This window comes from Indicator indicator, chromosome 13, assembly GCF_027791375.1.
Source record: "Indicator indicator isolate 239-I01 chromosome 13, UM_Iind_1.1, whole genome shotgun sequence".
Taxonomy (NCBI): domain Eukaryota; kingdom Metazoa; phylum Chordata; class Aves; order Piciformes; family Indicatoridae; genus Indicator; species Indicator indicator.
In genome coordinates, this window is record NC_072022.1 from 23,597,345 (window position 1) to 23,616,776 (window position 19,432).

The following is a 19,432-nucleotide window of genomic DNA, read 5'->3' on the forward strand; positions in this document are numbered from 1 at the left end:
CTAATTAAGTTTGAGCACCCATTAAAAAAGAGATAGAAAAAATTCCAGCCAACTGGAATATTTCAAGCTTTTCATGCTTGAAAATATACTCATAAAAGAATCTGAATATAAGTCAGTATTTTAACTCAGACAGGAACTAGTTCATGAGGAAATTATATGTATGTAAATTTTTGTCAATTACCTGAGCCTGAGGGAAACTTCAGATTATACAAAGGATGAGAGTCCTCATTTGAGATTTTGGAGATTATTTGAAGATTACTCATTATTTAGATCGAGAACAATCAGGAATACATATAGACTTCCTCCATTATTTGGCTTCTTGCTCATAAATAAGTACTCTATAAATTCAAAAAAGCCAACTAACTTGATTGATTCTGAGAAGTCTAACATTGAGCAAGTTGCAATGCTACTGGGAAAAGACCCAACTTTTCAGTACATCTCATATTTGTTTCAGTGTGGCAGCTACCACACTTGTGAAACTCAGCAGCTTTCAAAAAAGAATTGAACTGAGAATAGAAACCCCCTTAATGCAAGACTACTGTAGAAGACTGTTATTAAAATTGATTATTATTTAGACAATATCAGTTTCATTATCCCTGATCGATTCCTAGCAAAGCTCCTTAGTAGCCTTCAGTTAGGAATGCGGCGTGAACGGTAACTTAATGCTACACAATAAATTGCAGTCCTGCTGCTCCCAGTAAATTTGGTAACAGTCTGACTTATTAGCAGGCTGCTAGTAAATAGCTGTCATAGGTGCTGACTGTAGGGAACTGAATGTCAAAGCACCATCAAAGAGGGCTGAGAAAAGTCTTTCCCCTCGAGGCTTTGTTAATTTGATTTATGTGTACAGGCAGGAAACTAATTGCTAATTGTTGCAGCGCATACCATGGAATTGCAGCACTCCACTCAACGTCCTATCTCAAGAGTACCAATAGGCTGCAGTTTTATACTCTGCTGATGAGAGATGCATCCTTAACAGGAATTTCCGAGTGTTTGGGGCTTAAGAAGTTTTACAAGAGAACTCTTTGTAACGCCCCGTGCCGCCGTCTGCTGTGAGCAAACAGCCACTCTCTGAGCACACCGTATCGCTGAGAAGTTGAGAGCCAATACAGTTAACTCAGCAGGAGCAAACTCCTGCAATTGTTCAAGCAATTAGTAGATAGTCCCTGTACCTAGTGCCACTAATTAAATTGTTAAGGAGGGTTGTTCTGGAAGGTTTATTTCTCAGTATCTTTGTAAGTACATCCCTGGGACCACTAGCCAGAATTGCTGATTCTCCTTCTATTGAGTTGCAAGGACTGGACAGTGAAGGACAACTTTGTCCAATTTCTGCTATTTCCCCATTGGAAGGAACTGGCTTAAAATGAAGACTGGCTGTCAGTTCAGCAGGCTGTGTGCTTTTTTTCCTTCAGATACTTTCTGTTGGAAGAAATATGTTTTGGTTACATCTATAAAACTGATCGATGACAACGTAAATAAGTTTTTTTGCCTCTAAATACTACCTTTTAGCCAGCATTACTGTCAGAATTGCTCAGAAACGCCTAGTCAGGAATTTATCTTTTTCAGGTAAAGTCAAGTACAGGGTCTACCACTCACCAGAAGTTTTTCTAAAAGTATGGCTTTTTAAAATTCATAGATGTCTTGCCATCCATTTCCATTTATCATGCTGAAAGAGAAACAAGTCCCTGAAAATCTGAACTTTCCAAACAGCACCCAAGTCTGAACTTTCCAAACAGCAGCAAACATACAGAGGCAGTGGGGAGACCAAGATGTCCTGGGGGCAGCCCAGCAAACAGGAAGATTCAAGGTATCTGCAGTTCCTCAGTGATCCCTCTGTTACCCTAACCAGACAGGAGAGAGCTGTGCTAGACCTTTTAAAAGCAAATTGGTCCCTCACCCATGCTGGCACAGCTCATTTCATCATCCATTAGGAAAAGCAGCACTTGTCACTATTCAGAATTGCTGTTCTAATTGGGACTAAATTGCCCCACACTTCTCAGCAGTCATGGTAAAGAGGTAGGTAGCTAATGGCCATGGAAATTGGTTCTCTCTCTAAACCCTAACCACACTTCTGCTACAATGAGTTTGAGGCAGTTTCAAGCAAGGTAATCTTCAATTTTACAATAAGTAAGATTATGCAATCCAAAAATAAGTGATCAAAGTTCATTCATACTCTATTGCCTAGCAAAAACCAGCCTGACTTTTTCTTAGGAAATGTGAGACTGCACCAACACACAGATCTTGTGTATGAAAGCACTCCACTGGGAGAAGTTCAGGTGTCATTGCCTCTTCTACCTGTATGCAGAACAGGACTGTGACCCTCAGTCTCTTGTGTCCTGCAAAACCTCTTGGCAGGATTGAGCTGTCACCCATCTTTCCCTCTCAAATTTCAATCCTGAGCCTGTGAGTGCTGCATTGAAGCAGACACTGTACAACAAAAGGAGCAGATTTATGGGGGAAAACAAAATGATCTTCAAAACATCTCACTTAGCTTATCTATACATTTTGCTATGCCACAAAATACACTTCATGGAATGATATGTTTGTAAGAAAATACACAAAAGCCTTCTTCTCTGGTCTTTCTATTGATGGCAAATGATATCCAGGACAGAGAATGGTTTGAATTGGAAGGGTCCTCCAAAGGTCATCTAGCCCAACCCCCCTGCAGTGAGCACAGACATCCTCCATTAGATCAGGTGGCCCAGAGCCCTGTTGAACATGATTTTGAATATCTCAAAGAATGGGGCCAAGTATTCCTGCTTCTTTAGAAAGAAGGTCTTAGAGGTTTGGCAATCTAAAACTAAAATACTTTGTTTTGTCTTTAAAGCGTTTCTTAACTAGTAAGCTTGGCCTGACTGTGATTTTCTTTGTTTTCCCTAGCACAGAACTGTATGTTGGTTTTGAGAAAGCATCATTCCTGTGGGCTGTGACAGATAAGGAAATTTATGGTGGCATTCATTACTTACTACATTGATGTTGCATAACAGCTTATTTGATCTCATTCATTACTATATCACACAGGTGCACTGCCAGACTTCTTTTACAAAGGATGCACTAATAACAGACACATTAAAACTTTACTGTAAGTGATTTCTTAAATCAAATATCCGAAAAACAAGATATATCTTTATGATTGCCATCAAAAAATAACCAACTGAGAGGAAAAATTGTTTTCAGTGAACCACATGGTGGACAAAGCACAGAACACATCCTTTAAATGTTAAGTAAATCATCAGCTAAGACATTTCTTCAAAAAGGAAGAGGACTTTTATAATCATATGCCATAACTGGCCCTTAACAGGAACAAAATTACACCTCCATGTGAACTATTATATCAGTATAATGCTTCCTTCTTTCATCTACAGGCAAACAAATGAAAGAGCTATACCTGGCAATTTAAAAAAAAAATAAATAAAAAGGAGGAAAAAAAAAAGGCAAATTCAATGAAACCAAAGAAAACTATAAAGCAGACAATCTTTTTTATTAACACCTGTGAAGTACAGATATAACCTATTTTTTAGCTAAAAAAAAAAAATAAAGAGAGAAATCCTATTTGACCTAACTGGTATCTGGAGCCCAAATGTATTCAGTGTCCCATCGATACCACTCAGGTCATGCAGGGCATCTTTCTTCCACAAAAGACACCTCCCCATGTTCTCAGAGCCATTCTTTCCTTTGGAGGTAGCAGAAGGATAAGGGAGCACTTTCACTTGTTTGACATTACTCTTATCTCCTTTCAAAAGAGGCTTTGTGCTTATAAATACACATTCAGAATCATCATGTGAATAAAGAGAATCCCAAGTGATTAACACGGAGTGTGGGAACGACATAAATCTAGAGGGCTCCCTTAGCTCCCTGTTACCCAGGAACATGCCAAAATCCATTTCTAAAGATGTAGTAGGCAGGACTTCAGACACAACAAATATCTGAGACAGATATACAGGAGGGAATAGGATGAGTTTTGCTTTTTACAACGCATCTTTCAACTGTTGGCATGCCACAAAACACAATTTTCTTGCATACAGAGGACACAAAGACAATGGCTCAGATCAGAAGAGAGCTGTAGTCTAGGCCAGCAGACTGCTGCCATCAGCCATGTAGATGTTAATACATAGCTATTAATTAACACTAGCTGTTAACAGGAGTAGGGACAAAATGGTGTTCTGGTTTGAGCTAGAACAGAGCTAATTCCCTTCAGTGATTTCACTTTCCAGCTCAGTCTCTTCGAAGTAACTGCACTTTGTACAATTAACGGCACATTTTTGCAGCACCTGCTTCTAGAAGTGGTAACACTTGATGTTTACAGCTACTACCAAGGAGAGGTGTGCAGAAAGGCTCTTGCTAATACTTGCTCCTATAGAAACCAAAGCCACTGCTAAATTTTGTGTGCCACGTTGGGAGTGCTGGAAAAGCAAGAGATTGTATCTGAAGTGACGAGTGGAAAGGACAGGTGACCCTAAACTCACCAGCAAGGGCTTCCAATCCAAATGCACCATGTTCAATACAAAGCTGAGGGATCACAAGGGTCAAACTCTCTTCCTCAATGGCCAGTGTCCAAGAAGGACTCTGTTTGCTCTGCCTTTGATCCTGATCTGCATGTTTATTAATACAGTTTTAGAATCCAGCTCATGGATCTGCCATTGAGTCCTGTCTGGGACTCCTCCAGTTTCTGCCTCTAGCATCAGTGGTGACATAATTGATATCAGAGGATTGGGCTTCATACTGGCTTTCTACATGTTTGTATATAATTCATTCTGTTGTTCTTCTCATTGAAGCTGGTTTAGTTTTATTTTCCAATCCATCAGTCTCACTCCCAACACTTCTTTACAAGGAGGATGATGGAGCAGGCTGCCTAGAGAGGTTGTGGAGTCTGTGTCTCTGGAGGCTTTCAAACTCTGCCTGGATGTGTTCCTGTGTGACCTGCCCTAGGCAATCCTGTTTTGGCAGGGGAGTTGAACTCAATGATCTTTGGAGGTTCCTTCCAACCCCAAACACTCTGTGATTCTCTTCCTCTTTGGGAAGGGAAAGGAATTAAAAGAGAGCATCTGTGGTTCATCTGGTGGCTGGCCCAGCTCTAACCCTTGACAACCAGGTCTTTCCTAAGGGAAGCAGTCACCAGAGTCCTCCTTTCTCTCCTCATACCCTTCCTGCATAAGGACATGCATTGCATCTGCCTTCTCACTCTGTGACAGCAAAGGCAATTCTGCCAAGCAGCAGCCTGTAAATTTAACTCTGTCCAAATCTCCAGAACTGACAAGTTCTAAGAAATTCCAGGCTCTCTTTGTCAGGTCTGCATTTTGCATGTTCTACCTGTTAAAAACTTTTAAAGATTCATTTAGCAATGTTAATTATAATTGGTAAGAAACACTTGGGTATGGAAGTTTCTCACTCCCTTTCAGAAACAGCAAGTGAACTCCTCCTCTCACTGCATAGGCACTTTTGTTTCTTTGGCCATGACTGTGCAGAAGAGCTGCTGCTGTCTATTTTCCCAAAGCCCTTTGAAGAATTAAGTTTAAGTTATGGATGGCACCAGTGACAAATCAATTCTTGCCAGAGATGGATTTAAGAGATTCTGCAGGTGATATTACCAGCTGGAAGAAGGAACAGATATACCTCCAAAGGACAGTTAGTTACAACTAGATGTATTATGAAGGGATTTAAACCTCCCTATTGCTTGAGGGTGGGAAAAAATGATAGTGAAGAAAGCATTTAAGTGAGAATATACAGGATGAAAAGTAGAGTTGAAATGTAGGAGATGCTCTACAGACTGGATTAAGAGCAAAGCAGTTTCCATCTATGCCCCCTCCTCAGTCTTCATCACAGAAAAATATATTCAAGAGGACTGTGAATCTCACCGTAACTAAGACATATGATTGGTGAAAGGAATTACAGGGTAAAGCAGAATAAGGATAGAAAATAATTTAAATTATATTGGACAGAATTAACTAATCTGACAAATAAAGTAGAGCTAAAGTCATCAACATCAACACCACAGCCCATTTTTCTTTACTCTTACTATTCAGCATGGATTTTTATCACTTTAATTTACAGAAGCCCACAATTACAACTTCCCAAAAAAATTATGATAGCTTAGTGTTTTCCAAACATATTAGGACTGTTTCATTCTTAGCCAATTTGGGGGCAAGAAAATACTTAACTATAGAATAAAAATCCCACTTTTTGGAATTTCCCTTATTGTAATGTTCAGTGTTCTTAAACATGTACCATAGCATACTTTCTTTAAGAAGCCAAATTGAATAGCAGTGGTTAATCTTAAAAGTCTATGACAAGACTGGATTTCTGCTATTTTTTATGCTTTAATTGCCTTGTCCCTTTAGATTTTATTAATAACACTCAATAACACTCACCAGAGCTTGATTCATTTCAAATCAGAAACATTTACTATTCTAAAATACAAAAAAGCTTATCAACATAGATGATGACCAAAATCTTGACAGCTAGTGACAGCAACCTCGACATCAGTGACAATCCTCCCTCTAACTTTAGGCCAGGGTGTCTTTGACTTTTTACCTTGTCTCCTTCCTCCTGAAGGTAGATTAAGAAAAAAAAAAAACAGAACAAACAAAAAACAAAGGACAAAAAAAAAGACAAAAAAAAAAAAAAAACAGACAGGAAGCAGAGGGGACACTACACAGCACAAACAGCAAACTCATATTTAATTTGGGGAGGGGGCACACAGAATAAAAATCGACACCCCACTGCTCCCCACCCCAAAAAGAGAGACAGATGAACAAATCAACCAACCAAACCAAACCAAACCAAAACCAACCAACAATTCACCTGTTTTAAACACAAATCTGCAAAACAATTCAGTGATGTGGTAATGGCCATCAGATAGCTAACCTGCATCTGGCAGATGCACAGCAGCCATGGGATATACTACTTGAACATCTCCCTTTTTATTCACATTGAGGAGAAAAACACAGCTGAATTTTCAAAAGCACTTCAGTGACATTAGAACCCCCAATCCCAGTTTAAGAAGTAGCTTTAAAAGGTCAGTTTTCTTTGAAAATTAGGCTCATTTGTTTTTGAGAATTCAGCAATGTGCTTACCAAAATTGTTGGGATGTTTTTTGGTATTTTTGAAGATCTACCTCTTAGAACCATAAAGCATTTATTATAAACTTCAGAGACTTCCCCATCTAAATGCATTCATCACTTTTGAAAACAGGGTTTTTCCTAACAACTGTATTTTGGAGCTGCAGACATGTTCCTCAGGGAGCAAGATTGTGGACTCAAAACACTCGTGACTACTCTCCAGCTATGCCCTCTTGACACGCAGTCTCTAAAAGGGCTCCCAGAATTCAGTCTTGCCATTGAGCCTCAATGCAGCTGTCCCAGGAGATAGCCTACTTTCAGCCTATATATTTGCTTTGTCCAGCTGTGTTGCTCTGGTTAAGTTCTGCTGGTTACAGATACAATTTAAATAGTGCCTGAGGTATTCTGCATCTTGACCTCTACCTGGTCTCTTTTGGATACAGCATTTAAATACTTTCCTTGTTCATCCTGAAGGCTTGTGGGAGCTAAGTTACAGCAAACAAACTCAAAAACCTTTTCATATCTCTTCCAAGAGAAAACTGAAGAGAAGGCACAAACAGATATAATATACTACAGGATTCTTATCAGCTCAGTGATGCTTGCAGAATTATGTCTGGTTTTACCACTCCTGACTGCCCATACTGTGGAGCAGCTTGTTTCTCTTGTATTTATCTGAGCAAATTTAGTATTCACAGTTCTAAAAAGGTTAGATTTACTGATTGAATATTATTAATAATATTTATCCTAATTTTTTTCATCCTGTAAAACACAATGTGCAGGTTAAGGAAAGCTTCAGTCCTCTCAAAACTTCTGAAACATCAGGTGTAAAGTGATTTTTACTTTTTATCACCACTATTTTAAGCATGTCCCTGGCAGGGAGTGAGGGGAGGTTTTCAAAAAGGCTTACAGAGATGATCTTTACTTGGGCTGTATCATGAATTAGGCAACTTGGCCAAGGCCAGCAATAACAACTGTGCTAAATTGCACTGAATTTCTGTAGCACTGATGTTTCATGGGACATAAGGTGCAAGTTGAAGTAATAAAAGCTAACTCAGTGACTTTTCTCACCTAGTGAGTTCTAGTATGTCTGCTGGGAAAAATGCTTAACAGAACTGGCTGATGCAAATGGCCAGCATAGGACTGACAGAAGGGTGGAACATGAACTCTCACCAAAAGTCTCCCATAAAGAAGGTGGACATCTCCCATTTCTGCAACCCATGCAGAAAAACTGCTGTTATCCTCTGTTGCTAGCACAGATGGGTAGAGAAGCTTAATCCAGCTGGCACAGAATCCAGTCCAAATCTCAACAAAATCAACACAGGTTGTCTGCTGCACTTCTACAGCATCTTCAGAAGTCCAGCAGCCCCCAACCCTCAAAGCTTCATCTGACCACATCAGATTTGATCCCAACAGGAACTTTCCTCTCCAGGCCACCAAGCACATTAAGGTGATGTCTACTTGGGTGATAAAATTGTCATTGCTGTGTCTTTTATACACTTCCCCCCTGCCCCTCTTAAGTTCTTTATCAGGACTGTTAGCAAAATCCCTCACTATTATTGAATCTGATCTAAGTAGTAGGAGAAGAAAATGAAATTAACGTCATTTTCAGTAACATTTAAAAATTGCAAGCTAAGCAGCTGCCACTTATTCTCAGTAACTCAAAATATATTGTATTGAGAGCAGTCTAACAATAACATATATTGATTTTGTCAAGTTTGGGCTTGCTTTTTCCCCAAGCAACATATGTTGTGTGTTCTGTATTTGTGGGGCTACATACACACTGGTTTCCTTGCAGTAGGTCTGACTCCTGCCAAACAGATGTTGAGGGAAAGCAACTTAACACAACATGGGATAAAAGCTGTCTCAGATCAAAATGTTTGGTTTAGAAAAATCTTGTGGGCAATGTGGTATACACTAAAAGCATCGATTATGTTATTTACATATAAAATCAATATGTAGCTGAATTAATGCGTGGCTACATTTGTTAAAATTGTGTTATTATATAAAAAAAAAATTACCAAATGCTAAGAATTATGTTAATGAATAGCACCTGCATGAGTTTAAGTTCCAAAGTATTCATGAAATTAATTTTGCCTTAAGTCCACGCTCTCACTAATATCCTAACAGCTAGCCAAAAGAGTTTGAAAACTGTAGAAGAGTTTGAAAAGGGATTTTTTTTTTTAAATCATCCTTTGCAATAATAAAATGGCAAGCTATTCCCAGGCCCCAAACACAAAGTACTGGAGTATTAACCTCAGACTGACAGACAGCTCTGCAATTTGCTGTAATTTGTGTAATACCCCAGCAGTAAGGCTTAGCTTATTCCAATACTTTGTTCATAACTAAACCTAATGGCAAAATTCAGTTCAATTTACTCTCTGAGGAGACAAAAAGGTTAATTTTTTACTATTAAGGATCAATATTTTTCACCACCTGCATCCTTCACCAGTATGAAAATAATTAGGTTTGTACAAAGTAAAGTCAATTCAGCACAGAAAAACTGACATGAAATCTTTCATATCTATTTTTCCCTTGAACTTAGTTAACAGTGTTGGCTCAAAAAATGGTACTAACTGCTTCAGAATTTTAGGCTTGGTTTAGAAAATACAATGAAGGCCAAATTATATTACAAGACTTCTGTGATTACTTTCAATGTATTTCTGATCTACTCAAGAACAACTCTTTGGATGTCCATGACAACACTCCTTTCTAACCTCAAGTATGTAAGTCCTTCTGCTTCTGAATTGGTACTGATCAAAAAAACCTGCAATGCATTTCCTTTACCATGGAAAAGGAACTTGCAGTTCCAGAAGCCAGAAATAAGCACATCTTCCCCCCTATACAGAAATAACTTTCAAAAGTTGGCAGGAAAACCTAGCTTTTTCCACGTTCACTGCTACAGAAAAATGATTATACTCTTATATGAATGTGTTATATAAACTTTCAAAGCAGTGAAAAGACTCCACATAGGAGGGAAAAAAAAAATCAAACCCAGTCAGTAGATAGTTTACAACAGGTGCTAAAGAAAAAAAAAAAAACAACCTGAAAATCACATTTTTCCATCTTCAACCTATGCAGACTAAAGGTTTACTTCACCATACAGACTAAGAAACAAAAGTCAGGAGTCACTAATTTGCCAGACATTAGATGAGGATTTCTTAAAGCACCACATAATACAAAACACCATCTAAAACCTTTGAAAATGTTACTTGACAACCAACTGGATCTAGGACAGCTGCTCTGTTGTTTATATTTCTATACACCTTGAATATCTGTTTCCCAATTCATGCACATTAAAGCCAATATGAATATATTTAGCAGTAGAACATTATTAAAGCAAAAACCACAACGGCCAACATCAACCCATGTGTTAAAAATGACTCTAACTTCACACTTGTTTATGAAAGCTTCCCAAGCATCATCTAGTTAAAGATGTCTCTGCTCACTGCAGGGAGGTTGGACTAGATGACCCTTAAAGGTCTCTTCCAACCCAAAGCATTCTAGGATTCTATGTTCATGAGAAAACTGGACACAAAGAAAAAGCCAAGGTTTGTAAAGAGGAATCCACACAGAACAAATCAGAAGAGGTCTCAACGCTGCCACTTGATTCTATTTAGAGAAAAATGATGTCAAGGTCTATACCTGTAAATCCGATGAATATTTTCAGCTCTGATTTCCTGGAGAATTTCATGGTAGATATGAGGGTTATTTGGTTCTTGAGATGTTGGAAGAGAAGGGCATTTCTTGCGTGCATAATGTCCTACTAAAGTTCCAAAAATAAATAAAATCAAAGCAGTGCAAAATACTTTCAGTATCTGACAAAAACTGCAGCGGTTGCTCTTTGGTGCCTGCCTCGTATAGTGCGCGATGTAGTCGGGGTCTTCCTGAAGCCTCTGGAATCTTCCTTTTGGAGAAGATGAAGGCTGGATGGGCTCAAGATCAAGGTCAGGGCTCTGTGAGTTTCTTAGGTGATGTGGGACTGCACCATCCAGTCGGAAATGGTCAAAGCCAGGCTCCTCCAGCTCTTTTTCCATGTCCCATTCCAGTTCCAGTGCTGTGGCTTGGAGCTCATCATTGTCCAGGTATGGAGAGTGCCCCTGTGCTCTCTGGTCTGCATTCACTTTGTGGTAGGCCATCTTTTTATCTATTGAGACAAAATTAAAAGCAAAAAGCCTAAATGTTTGCTTCCTTATGTGCACATAAACAATTTCTTTATTCTTTGTAAACCTGGAAGAACTAAACATATACAACAAAAAGCAAAACTTGTGTTCTCAGTATTTCACTCTCCCTCTTTCCATCTTCTCCTTTTGTAGGATCAACAGTCCCATGAACATTGTCAGAGGGGAAAGAACATATTTAAGAGAACAGAATATATTGCAAGAATATGAATAAAGGGATTTTGCAAGTGCCAACAGAAAAACACAGAAATTATCCTATTATTTTTTCAGTCCCCAAGGCAATATTAAAAAACTGAGTGAAAGCACAGAGTTTCCAAAACAATTATTTATTACCTGAAAGTAATTTTAAAGCTTAACAACTGTGTGTATCAATTCCTCTTCCTACACTACGCAAAATAGCACTATTAAAATAAAGTAGAAAGAGTAGAAATAATGTAACTTGCCTGATCTGATTCTAAACACAACAAAATGCTAAGTTAAAAAAAGAAATTTCAGGGTGACACTGTACTTACACATCAATAAAAGGCTTCCATTTAGATGGAGCATTCTATTATTTATAGGTATTTTAAATGCATAGTTCCTGAATGACTGATGAATTTACTTAGAAATTGTCCCAGCTGTTTTGCTCCACTTATTTTCCCCATTTTAATGAATCAAAAGCATGGCCTGGTAAGTATTTATAGCAAAATCATTCCTTTAATAGCAAAGCATACCTGTGGTGCTTCTAGATATTTCCATGGAAGTAGGAGCTCCTTAAAGGGAACTCTGACCTCCAGACTGCAACATTCAAAGTCAATTTACAACAAATCATTTTTAACAGACTGCAACAATAAGGTGCCCCTTTTTCCTCCATTCTTTGACAATGGCTAACTCCATCACATAAGCATCTGCAATTTAGGACTTTTCAAACATCAAACTCACTCATCAATTAGAATAAAACAAAGATAAAGGTATTAAACCTCTCACAGTGAGGGATACTAGACTGACTCCTACAACATATTATATCCCTCCATTTTTACATCTTAAGGCATTTTCTCTAAGATTTACCTCCAGAAAACACTGAGGCCACACAATAGATGAATCTAAAGCAGAATTGAGCTTTTTTAAAGCTATCTGAAGAGAGCAAATGGTTAGAAAGCATTGACATAATGAAACAGCCTTTTGTCCACTGAAAGGCTATCTTGCTCTATACAATACCAATTTACAGATCCTATTTCCTTGTACAGCCCTATAAATATCCCTCATCTATAACTGTCAGGCAGTCTAGGAAGAGTCAAGAGAGCCCATACCTGGAGTATACATTTCCATTGTAGCTATTGTACACCCGTTGCAAATCAATTTTCCACCTGTAGCCTAAGTCCTCCTACATGCAGTAGGAGAGCTGGAGTTTAGAGTGAGCTAAAGCATCTTAAATGCATCTTAAAGATAACAAATGGGAGTTTCTAAGTTCCAGTTGAGTCAAGAAAACTTTGCAGCTGCAAAAACATTCTGGTTGAACTATATGAATTTTCTGTTAGCCAAACCCTCAGGTTTCTGATGGTCTGAACTGTAGCACTGCAATCCAGAGGGTCAGCCTCTTCCCCCACAGTTCTGCATCCTCTCAAGATTTCTCAGGGGAGTGTGCTGACTCCTCATTCAGGTTGTTAAGCAAGATATTTAATAATGTAAGCTCCAGAAGTGACCCTTAGTCCACTAAGCTTCTTACCAAGCACCGGTTTGATATCAAGTGATTTATTAATATTCTTTGTAAAATTGAGCTACCAGTTTTCCATCTATTTATCTGCCCTTTCACTCTGTTCCCTCCCTGGGTTTGTTAGCAGAAGGATTAATCTGCAAACCATCAAATGACAGAGGTCACAACTACATAATAACAACTGCCTGACAACTTCATCTTTCCAAGTCCACTTCATACTGCTTTTTCTTAGAGAATAAATTTGACAGCAAAAGAAATAATTACTGTATTTCACAAAACCAGAATTTTGACTCTAGAATTGCTGCAGTCCTTTAACAAACTGTTTTAGCCAATAAACTCTTAACAGATTTCGTCAGCACTACCCACAGGACAGGAATTGAGTAAATTTTTCAGATGCAGTTTTGTGGCAAATATTAATCTGGCTGAGCTTATAAACGTTGACCATTATATATTCATGGTAGTTAAGTTTTCTCTGTATTTATGGCATTTTAAAAATGTATGTTATTGTTCAATGGAGTGTATTAATAAAGGTTATTTAAATCTACACATAAGTGCATAATAAAAATTCCTATGAAATGTCTTTAAATGGCTGTTAAAGCAGATGGGTAGTAACCACATTCTACAGCTTAGTATCTCAGAAGTTCAATTTTCATACAAAGCAGCAAGACCTAATTGCCTCACTCCAAGAAAAAAAAAAAAAAGTTAAAAAACCTCCAAAACACAACAAAACGACACAAAAAAAAACACCCCAACACAAACAACTAAATGAACTAAAATAAAAATCAATATTCAATTCAGTTCTATCTTTGAGACCAGACTTTGGAATATGGGACCTTCTTTAGTTAAGAACGCAAAGTATGAAAAAGCAGCCCCAGTCTTCATTTCACAGTAGAAGTCATCTTCAGTTTTACTAATTTTGCCAAGTTCATGATTTGAATGCAAGGACAGAGCACAGTTTAACACGAAGTACCCAAGATTAGAGCCTGCAATGCATTTAACCATGCCAGCAGTCATTTTAGAAAAGGGGTCTCCTGGTTCTCAAGGCACAAGTCAGCTCAATTTAACATTTGGCTGGTCAAGGAAGTAGGCATGACTTAAAGATTATGCTTTCAATGCAATTTTAGGTAGGAATTGGAAGGAGAAAGGAAACATTGCATAGAGAATAACAACAAAAACAATAGACAATAGAAATGGGTATAAACCATGAGGTTGAGAGAAAACCACTATGATACTCTGGTTCAATCTTCTCTATAACAGACTATAAGATGAACATACTTTTGAAAGACACTTTTGAAAACTTCAGGAGATAGAAAATCCACCCCATCTGCCAGCATGCTGTTTTAACATTTAATTGTTGTTAAAAACATGCTTTATTATAAAGATTAAAAAAAAAAGCAACTGCAAATTGCCAGAAGGCTCAATATGCATCATCAAGTGAGCTTTTAAAACCATTCCATAGGGACAGCAAAGGAGGATCATAAAGTCTGGAATACTGGACAGAGTCAAGCTGATGAGCAATAAAGATGATTTCTGTATTTCCACTTATTTATGAGAATGTTTACAGAGAGGTATCAAATCAATGCCAAACAACCTTTCAATCAGATGTACCCAAGAAATCAGGAGAGTCAGCTTTATCAGACTGTTATTGCCTTAATGAGCCCATTTCAAAACTATCTGCCTGTTCTTTGATCTTAAAAGCAATGTTTACATCCTGCCTGATAGGTACACTTTGTTCTGAAACAACCAGATTTCTTTTCCTGTGTGATAGTTTTCCAGCTTGAATCCCTTATCAATGAAGCCTTTGACAACCATATAATAAGGACTGCATGAAAAGTATTGCATCTGTATCACGGCCACCCTTTAACACCCCCACAACAGAAAAGTCAGTTGATATGAACATGCTACCAAACCAACAAGGAAAGAGCAACATGAAGGTATTACAGTAAATTCTTTGTGACTGGCGCTGTAGTTGTTAAATCCAGTTCCTAAATAGCTGAGACAATTAGCAGGCTCCTGCACAGCACGAAGAGTGGCAAGTGTTAAAGTGCTGCCCACAGTGAACTCCTTCTCAACCCATTTAGGGTTTATTACTGAAAAGGAAATTTTCAGGCAGGATTGTAGTAAAGCCATTGAGGCCTCTTTGTATAGTCATAAACCCAGAAATCCAGGGCGTTGGCTAATTTCATTTTAAAAGGTTATTTCACTTTTATTTTCTTCCCAGTACTTTCTATACAGAGTGCTTTTACTTTAGCCTTTTTACATCTAGACAAACCTCCAAAGCAGATACAAGGTCACCTGTTTGAAGGGCAAACAGCTGTACTTACCATGGAAATTACACCCATGCACATACAAGTCTTGAGAGTGTATATGACAACAATTTAGTACTTTGTTACATGAGATGATGCCAAGTTTCAGGCCTAGACAAACACCTCCAGAGTTACAAATCCCTGACAAAAACCTGTTTGCAGAAGAGATTATGATGCCGTTGTCAACAGCAGCTTTACACTGTAATTCAAAAACTAATGTGGTATTTCCATCATCACTTCCTTGATTTGATTTCTCCCTTCCCTCAGGTTTGGGATATGGACTTGGCAACCAGTTCAGTTACAGTGGGACAATTAAGTTCCTTGTCACTCCACACAACCACTGTAGGAAAACAAATGACAAATCTTCCCAGTTGCTTGTGTTTCACTAGCTGACTTAAGTCAATCACAATCTGAAAGAATATGTGGTGGTGTAGCAGAAGACAGAACAGAGAAATCAGACTTGAGAAAGAGTGTAGAGTACAGCTGAGTCTAAGCTGTCTCTTCATATAACACCAATATGTACATTTTGACATGTGAGTGATGTAGAATATTCAACTTCTTTAAAATCTCTCATCAGTTATACTATATCATGAACACCTGTGTGGACTAGGATAATATTAATACAAAGGATGACTACATGACAAGAACAGGGTCTATAATGCACCTTGATTGATAAGCCTTGGCACAATGATGTCCAGCTGGAAGCAGGATTTAAGTTGCCTGTCAAAGCAGTGATGAAATGCTGCTTGAGCAGTAATATCCAGGGCCATCCATGTGTGCATAGATAACACACATACACATATTTTCCTGCTGCATTTCCAGAACCTTTGAATTCCTGGGACTTGAAGAAAGAAGGATTGGTAGGAAGCTCCTTCTCATGCAAGCAGACAACTATCACATAAAAGATGAAGCAGACTCAGGTAGTCTCTAATATGCTGGCCATGTATCGCTAACATCCTCAGACATGTTTGGTTTGCAAATACCTGTTTGCCCTAAACAAAACTCAGAAATATTTACTGAACTCACAGCAGTTAACAGCATCTGAGATTTATGCATAGCCTACCTAGGAGGTTTATTAAAAGTGCAGTGTAATCAGATCCATTTAAATGGCTCTGTTACAGAGTCTGTGCATTCTTTGTGGTACTGCTGTGCTGCCTTTGCTTTGCTTCCTTTTCAGAACAGCTCCTCCTTTCAGCTCAGAGGTAACAGCTCACTTTTCTAGCTGCTCAGTCTTTTGCAAAACATCAGAACAAAGGTCTCAGAGGAGGAGTAGCCACACCCACAATGGCTCCTTAATCCATGAATCAATCACTCATCTTTCCTTCCCGCTCAATACTCTGATCCTGCGGCTCTCCTTGGGAAGGGCATTGGATAGGACTGCAGTGTTTCTAAAAGCAGAGAAATGGATGGAGGTACAGGACTCCCAGATTCAGAAGAGATGAGGTTGCTAAAAGTAAGATCATGCTTCCTACAAAATAAGAAATGTTAGCCATGTGTTTCAGTCAGCCCTTGCTATAGCTTGGTTTAAACTGCAGCATCACTGCATTCTTGGTGAAACCACCTATGCACTCTTCTGCCCCCTCACACCTAGTGTGATTGGGATAGTTAACAGCAATCACCTCTTCTTGAAAAGCAATCAATCCGCTCAAAATTGCTCTTCAAACAACTTAATCTTTCCCTGTTCCCATTTCTCCACATACCAACTGCCTGTGGCCTAACCTCACACACAGTTTGCCTGCACAAATATTTTTCCAAACTCAAGGTTTCATCAATAATATTTTTTTTTTTGCATTACATTTCCCCAGACATTATAATTGCCTCGGAAAGAAATTAAACACAAAACTTCACCAATAAAAACTACTATTGGGGAATTTGCATTTAAGCTTATAGTTGAATATGATGTGAAATAAAATTACTGTGAATGGTGCTTAACTCGAAAATGCTGACAGCAATAACTGCAATAATAGGCCTTAACAATTCTTAAGAAAGTTAATTTTACATGACTCATTGCTGCTTTGGAAATTTTTACTTTGCAAGTCTTTGGCTTGGGAACATTTCACTTTGATGTTTTTCAATCTCTTTTTTTCCCTCATTAATAGTATTTACATTATTGACCAAAAAAAACCCCAAAAACCAAAACCAAACCAAACCAAACCCAAACAAACAAACAAAAAAACACCAAAAAACCCCCAAACCAAACCAAAAACTAAGTAATTTTACCTTTAAAAATTTGGAAATTGTAGGATTGCAAGCTACTGCAGCTGAAGAAATTCTGCCAATAGCAGCCTATGACTCCAAAAGGTGCAAACTAACATTACAAAATTCCATGTGATTTCAACAAATCTGCCGCAAAATGGTCACTTCTATATGTGGGCTACAAGCAAGAATCCCACCTCATTGTCAAACACAGATTCCATGCTGGGTTTTCAACAGTCATTGGCTTGTGAAAATATTAACATGTTATGTTGGGGAAGGAAAAAAATAAATACCCAGCAAAAAATAAACAAACAAAAAAAAAATATACAACTTCCTCCCCACCAAGACGTGCTCTTGTGGCCAAGAGAGCCAATGGGATCCTGGGATGTATCAGGAAAGGTGTGTCCAGCAGGTTGAGGGAAGTTCTTCTACCTCTCTACTCTGCCCTGGTGAGACCACACCTGCAATACTGTGTTCAGTTTTGGGCTCCCCAGTTCAAGAGAGACAGAGAACTGATGGAGAGAATCCGACAGAGAGCCATGAGGATGATTAGGGAACTTGAGCATCTCCCCTGTGAAGAGAGACTGAGAGCCCTGGGGCTGTTTAGTCTGGAGAAGAGAAGACTGAGAGGGGATCTGATCAATGTCTATAAATATCTGAGGGGTGTGTGTCAGGAGGAGGGGGCCAGGCTCTTTTGGGTGGTTCACAGTGATAGGACCAAGGAACAACGGGTTCAAACTAGAACATAGAAGATTTTTTCTCAACAGGAGGAGAAACTTCTTTCCAGTGAGGGTGACAGAGCACTGGAACAGGCTGCCCAGGGGGGTTGTGGAGTCTCCTTCTCTGGAGACTTTCAAAACCCACCTGGATGCATTCCTGTGTGGAGTATCCTAAGTGACCCTGCTCTGGCAGGGGGGTTGGACCTGATGATCTCTTGAGGTCCCTTCCAACGTCTGATATACTGTGAGACTGTGAAGTCAAAAACCAAGCAAGCTTTAGTCTAATTCAAGTATAAGAGATGGCCAGCCCTGCAGTTTCAGTCTACCCCCTGAAGGCATCTGCCCACTGATAAAAGGACACAGCTTCCAGTAGGCCTCATGAGACATACTCATGACCTAAGATCAAGTTTCAATCAAACTGTAGATTGGAGACAGTAAGTTGCACTCACGTCTCTTCTAAAAGGGACCCAGCTCTAAAGCAACTTACAACACTTCAGAACATGTCGTCTCCAAGCACAATGTTCCCAGACACAAGTAAGTGACTAGACATGAGAAAAGCCAATTTAAAAAAAGAGACAATATTTCAAATCTGATTTTAAAAAGAAAAAAAAAAATCTACAGACAAAAGCTTCCTCTGTAAAACCTACATGTGTGACTGACCTGCATACACATCTCCAAAGAGCTAGGGCTCCAGTTGGAGAAAGCACTCTCAAAACCCTAACACTGTGGAGGACAGCAGAATGGATTTCATCTGCAAACTTGCTGCTACTCCCAGTGATGCAGAGCTTCACAAAATGTTAGGGGTTGGAAGGGACCTCCAGAGATTGAGTCCAACCCCCTACCAAAGCAGGATTACATAAGGTAGGCCACACAGGAACACATCCAAGTGGGTTTTGAAAGTCTCCTCAGAAGGAGACTCCACAGCCTGTTTCAGGGCTCTGTCACCCTCACTGTAAAAAAGTGTCTCCTTGTATTGAGGTGGAACCTCCTGTGTTCTAGCTTGCACCTGTTGATCCTTGTCCTGTCAATGGAGACCACGTGTGAAGAGCGGCACCTTCCCCTTGACACCCCTCCCCTGGATGTTTATAGACAGTGATAAGATCCCCTCTCTGCATTCTCTTCTCAAGACTAAACAGCCCCAGGTCTCCCAGGCTTTCTTCACAAGAGAGATGTTCAAGTCCTGCAATCATCTTTGTAGCTCTCTGCTGGACCTTCTCCAGTAGATACCGGTCTCTCTTGAACTGGGGAGCCCAAAACTGGACACAGGTGAGGGAGAGGAGAA

The 19,432-nt window shown here is 39.0% G+C and overlaps 1 protein-coding gene across 1 annotated transcript in view; it reads right to left on the minus strand.

The window, feature by feature from the left end:
* The window catches only part of NAALADL2 (N-acetylated alpha-linked acidic dipeptidase like 2), a 287,262-nt gene extending 275,288 nt beyond the window's left edge, over nt 1–11,974 (minus strand). Inside the window, exons 1-2 of the mRNA XM_054385754.1 lie at nt 11,950–11,974; nt 10,701–11,202 (exon numbers count right to left, since the gene is read on the minus strand). Coding sequence (XP_054241729.1) covers nt 10,701–11,202; nt 11,950–11,974 — 527 coding nt within the window. The remainder of the gene's footprint in view (nt 1–10,700; nt 11,203–11,949) is intronic.
* Between the last annotated feature and the right edge of the window lie 7,458 nt (nt 11,975–19,432).